At 52.0% G+C, this 5,287-nt stretch overlaps 1 protein-coding gene across 1 annotated transcript; it reads left to right on the forward strand.

Moving 5' to 3' along the window:
- Window positions 1–70: 70 nt before the first annotated feature.
- On the forward strand, window positions 71–910 carry LOC104074267 (filamin-binding LIM protein 1-like; the record flags this gene model as incomplete). Its single annotated transcript, XM_009574330.1, has 3 exons — window positions 71–249; window positions 336–453; window positions 797–910. Coding segments are annotated over 3 exons (411 nt in total), but the record flags the coding sequence as incomplete, so codon positions are not given.
- Window positions 911–5,287: the final 4,377 nt, after the last annotated feature.

Here is a 5,287-nt window from a genome sequence, read left to right on the forward strand (position 1 = left end):
GGGTGGCAGGAGATGTAGTCCCTTGCGGGGGGAGCTGGCATCTCATGGAGTGTCCCCCCCCAAACCCCAGGCCACGCTGGAGAAATGCGCCAAGTGCCGGGGGCTGATCGCGGAACGCATCGTCCGTGCCCTGGGCAAGGGCTACCACCCCGGCTGCTTCTCCTGCGCCGCCTGCGGCCGGGCCATCGGCACCGAGAGCTTTGCTGTGGACGAGCGGGATGAGGTGTACTGCGTGGCTGACTTTTACAGGTTGGGGAGCATCCCCCACGTTGGGAGGGTTCGGCTCATCCCCGTCACCCCCCAGGGCTCACGCCACCCCGGTTTGCTCCCATCAGGAAATACGCCGTGGTTTGCAGCGCCTGCGAGCACCCCATCGTCCCCCGCGAGGACAAGGACACCTACAAGATCGAGTGCCTGGGACGCAGTTTCCACGAGAGCTGCTACCGCTGCGAGGTACAGCCCCGACGGGCTGGGGGTGCCCCCCAAAAGCCGAGGGGTTTGGCACCGAGCCTTTGCAAAGCATGGCCCCTGGGCTCACAGCACCCGGGGTTATTTTTTAGCCACCAGTTTATCTTGCAAGCGACAGGGAGGGGGGAAAAATAAATAAATCAGGTGAAAAGGACGATGCGTTCGGCCAGGAGAGCTTTAGCTTTTCATGCTTTTTATGTAGTTTGTCGCTTTTTCCAAGCGCTGGTGGGTTTTGCAGGAAAGATGGGATGCAATGGCACAGTGTCTCACATGCAATGCAGCCCGAGGATCCCTAAAACATGGCCTCCCTTTCCCCTCTCGCCTCCAGAGCTGTGGGACACCCCTGTCGCCGGAGCCGACGGAGAATGGGTGCTACCCCCTGGATGACCACCTCCTCTGCAAGTCCTGCCACGTCCGCCGGCGGAACGAGTCATCCTGCTAAAACCCCATGGCTCGACCTCCGTCTTCCAGCGCCAGACACCAAAAAGGGGGTGCACCCACCAGGATGCACCCCGCCGCCGGTCCCGGGTGCCCGCTGCAGGACCGGTGTTTTTGTCACCAAAATGTACCCAGACCCCCGTCCCACCAGGCTAGCCAGGCAGAGAAGCGCAGATGTAGTGTCCCGGCATGGCTCTGCGCTCATTACGAACACAAAAAGCCCTGGCAGAGCAGCGGTGGCGGAGGAGCTGAGGTTTCCTTCACTTATTGCTTTTTTTTAAACTCCTTTTCCGAGGCCAGTTTGGTTTCCTTGGGTGTTTTTTCTTTCTTCTTGAGCTTTCTTGGGGTTTCACTTAAACATTTCTCTCTGTGGTGATGCAGAGAGCAGGCACTGATTTAGTTACTCGCAGTTAAATAAAACCCCGAGTTTAAAACCCCTCATTTCTTTCATCCGCCCTGCATTCCAAACCCATAAAATGCAAGTTTAAAAATAAGAAAAAAAGCCACTTTTTAGATTTTATAGGCGTGGGGAGAGTCGGGTCACTCAGGGCGATAATGCGGCTGATTTTGGGGTGCAGCGATTTGGTAGATGCCGCTGTTGCCCAGGGGAGAGCAGAGGGTCGTTTTTTGGGGCCAGATTCGGGATTTTGCGATGTGCCCTGCCTGGGCTCCATCTCAAGCAAGTCCCGGAGCCGGCAGAGGGCAGCCGGAGCACAAATTCCCCCATCAGGCAGAAAAACTCCAGCTAAACGTTCTCTCTCCTATATCCGACAGTGCCAGGATGCCGGGAAAGACAGACAGCCCCATTTTTGCACGTTATCCAAGATAATATCGCTCCACTGCCGGAAGCTTTTTGATCTTCTCTCCCTCCAAGACCCAAACCAGCAGAAATTAGACCATTTCTCTGTGTGCCTGACATCTGTGCAACCAGTGTCCCTGGCACTTAGTGGTTTTGTTTGCGAGGGCGTTGCAAAGCAGCCAAAGAAAGAGGGGTTTTCTTTTTAACCGAAAGTGCTTAAAAAGCCACAAATCGAGAGCAGAAAATAGCAAGAGCATCTGAGATGATATTTAATGCTTTCCCGACGGAAAAAAGGGAGCTGCTAAAAGAAACAACCACCAAACCAGCAGCCATACGCTTTTAGGTCACGTTGTATAATGTTTCTCCAGCGCGTGCTGTATTTATGAATGAAAGGGTTAATGTATAGTTAATGTATGCACTGGAGTCCGGCGGGCTGGTTGATTAATCACACCAACCCCGCAACTATTTCCTGCCGACTCTCCCCATCTACAAAGCCTATTACTCAGCGTTCATAATGTGGGTCTATGGCCCATCAATCAGGTCATAACTTGCTATAAACTTATTTATAATAGGATGTTAATGTAAAGTTGTGGTCTGTCCTGGTCACGTAAGTAGGTGGCTTTGGGTCTGGCTGGGTGGGGACGCCGCATGCCCCCGTGTCCCACGCCGGGGAAGTCCCGTGCTCAAAGCCAGCTCTCGCTTTCCAAAGCCTCTCGCCCTGTGGGGAAAACCAGGCACCAAAATGATGCTAAGAAAGTAAAAAGACGTGGGCAGACTTGGCGGTGGCCAAAGGGAAGCCCCAGAGAGCAGCGTTGCCCATTTTTTGGCAATATGGGTATTTTTCCAAGTGAGGTTTTCAGGAAGGATGGAAACGCTGATGCTGAGCAGCGTTTTGGATGCGTTATTGCACTGCACGCTGGCTTAAACCCTCTGCGCAGCACCCTTAGGGGCTCAGCAAGCTACGCTACCCCTCCGCAGAGCTAATGGTGGGAAGGGGTTGGGTATTTCCCCCGCAGAGCAAGCCAGGATGGGCTGTTAGCACTGGGACTGCAGCGATTTTTGGCCGGAGGCAAGCACGGAAAGGTTTTCATCAAATGAAGCCTTGGAGAAGGGCTGAGGAGAAGGGCAAGGCACAGCTGGAGAGTTTGGTGGCACAGTGAAGGGACACAGAAGTGGTCAGATTTGGCATATTTTTCCAGGACCGGAGGATGACGAAGGACAGGGATGGATGGACATGGAGGTAAGAGGATAAAAGACTGATTTAAGCCATTTTATTCTCGGATAAAGGGAGAAGCCTTACGAACTGAGGCGCAGGGAGCGTCACTAAGCCTGAAAAGCACGGCCCCGCATTTTCCCCCGGGAGGATCTCGAGGAATTTCCAGTGCCGGCCGAGCCGCGTGGAAGAGATTTTGCAGGGGTGGGGCTGCGGGAGCTGGGTCCCATCCTGCTGCCGAGCAAGCCCACGTCGGCTGCGACGGCTCAGCCCATCCTTGGGCTCCTTGCCCCGTTGCAAGCGCCCAGGTCTGCTAGCAAAAATAAAATAAATACAAATCATGCACGGATCAACATGAAGCTCTTGCTCTCCTTGGGAGCCCCCCAAAGCCTTGCAGAGTCCCTCCGAGACCACCCAGGCATAAAACCCACTCGAGGTCTCTCTCGTCTCCCTCCAGTGGTGGTGCAAAAGGGCAAAGAGGATCGTACGCCTCCAAATCGCACCAGCCGGGCCCTGCCCTTCCCTCGGCTGCTGCAATAAGCCCGTCTTTTCTTGCAATCCCTCTTGGCAGACCAAGGAGAGTGGGGAGGGACCTGGCTGCCCTCCAAGGAGAAGCAAATGCAAATATTTCTTCACTTCAGGCTGGGTGCGGCCCGGGGATAAAATTTCCCCGGGCTTTCCCAGAGAAGGCATCCGATACGGTACCCTGCTGCAAGCCCAATTTGCTCCCAGGAATACAACAGTGTATCCCATAAAAAAACCTAAAGGTTATCTTTCTTGCAACTCAAAGGACTGCCTGATTTTTAAAAAGAGCTTTTAAATTAAAGGAGGAGCTGACAGGCATGGCCGTAGTATTTTTAAATCAGTGGCCAAAGTGTTGCTTTGTAACAAATAAGGCCTTTTTTCAGGTTTTGTTTGCAAGCCGAAGATTTTGGCGCGGCACAAGGAAAGCGAGTCCATAAAGGGAAATGGGCTGGAAACCGCCTTCCCCGGCATCCCCCCGGCCAGCCGTGAGAAATGCAAAAAGCAGAGAGGGAGAGATGAGCTGGATTCCTCGCGTGCCTTCGCTCTGCCATCACCGCCTTCAAGGTGCCGGGAAGGAGCCAGCTGCGGAGAGGGAAACGCTGCAGGAGGGGAAACTGAGGCCGAAGTAGCCGCTGGGGCTTTGCTGGCTGGAAAAGGTGCTGGCAGGAGGGTTGGGTGCTTCATGCTGATGATGTTTTTTGGGTTTTTTTTTTTCCAAAGGGAATGGAGAGAGCTGGAGGAAAACTGGGTTTTTCCTTTGGTCGACCCAGGTTAATTGCAATCATATCCCAGATGGCTTGCTGCAGCGTCATCCTTCCCTGCAGAGCGTTCAGACTCGTTTTCTGCACTTTCCTGTCTTCGACACAACCTAAAAAACTAACATTTCTTAAATGAAAAGTGGTCTGATCCTGCTGGCTATGGGAAGGGGGGAACCAGCAGGGATTACTCTGGGAGCAGCCTAAGCCCTGAATATCTCCAGCTTCATTATGCAGCACAGGCTGGATGTATTAAAAAAAAAATGCAATATTCTCCTTTTTTCCCATTTTCCCTGCAAAACTGAAACACCCAGCACCACGATATATTTTTAAAGCACGCGTGTTTTCAATAACACGAGGTGAAATCGATGCAGCCAGTTACGCAAGCGTGTTACCAGGCTGCAAGTGCTACACTGGGTTATTTTTTAAAAAAAAAAAAAAAAAAAAGGAAAAAAAACCCCAAACAACCCACCCTATTTCTGAAAATAGATGCACGGCACACGCCTGCAAGCAGGGCTTTGACATTTTATATCCCAGCTTTCCTTCATCGTATCAGCAGCGATTACAGCATCCCACAGTCCTATTTCCCAAAAATTAACAATTTTGCCCAGACCTGGCTTCAAGCAGCTTACGTTACATTTTTATTTTGCTGGAGCGTCCATTAGAGCCCTTAGGTGATGGGTTTTATTAAAAAAAAAAAAAGAAAAAAAGAAAAAAAAAATCTCAGAGGTTATCCTGTTTGTCAAGGCAGCTTATTGACCTCGGTGATTTATCACTGGGAAAAAAGCTGGAGGAAGGAGAAGGAGGGGGGGAATAGCTCCTAAAAATAAATATATCCCTTAATTCTCTGTGAGACTAAACTTTCCCTCACAGCCCAGCTGGAAGAAGAATATACTTTAATCTCCTTTATCGGATTGCTTCGTCTGAGGCTGAATCTTGCTGAGGCGATCGGCTCCTGCCGGCGTTTTAAGGGCGCCACGTTTTTGTGCAGGGGAAGAGAAATAAGCAAGAAAAGAGAGGGTATTTGCCTGACAAAAGGGGGAGGAGGAGGCCGAGGGCTGCCCCTCACGGCCCGGCCCCGCTGCCTCC

The sequence above is a fragment of the Fulmarus glacialis genome, unplaced genomic scaffold (assembly GCF_000690835.1).
Source record: "Fulmarus glacialis isolate BGI_N327 unplaced genomic scaffold, ASM69083v1 scaffold20193, whole genome shotgun sequence".
Classification (NCBI taxonomy): Eukaryota; Metazoa; Chordata; class Aves; order Procellariiformes; family Procellariidae; genus Fulmarus; species Fulmarus glacialis.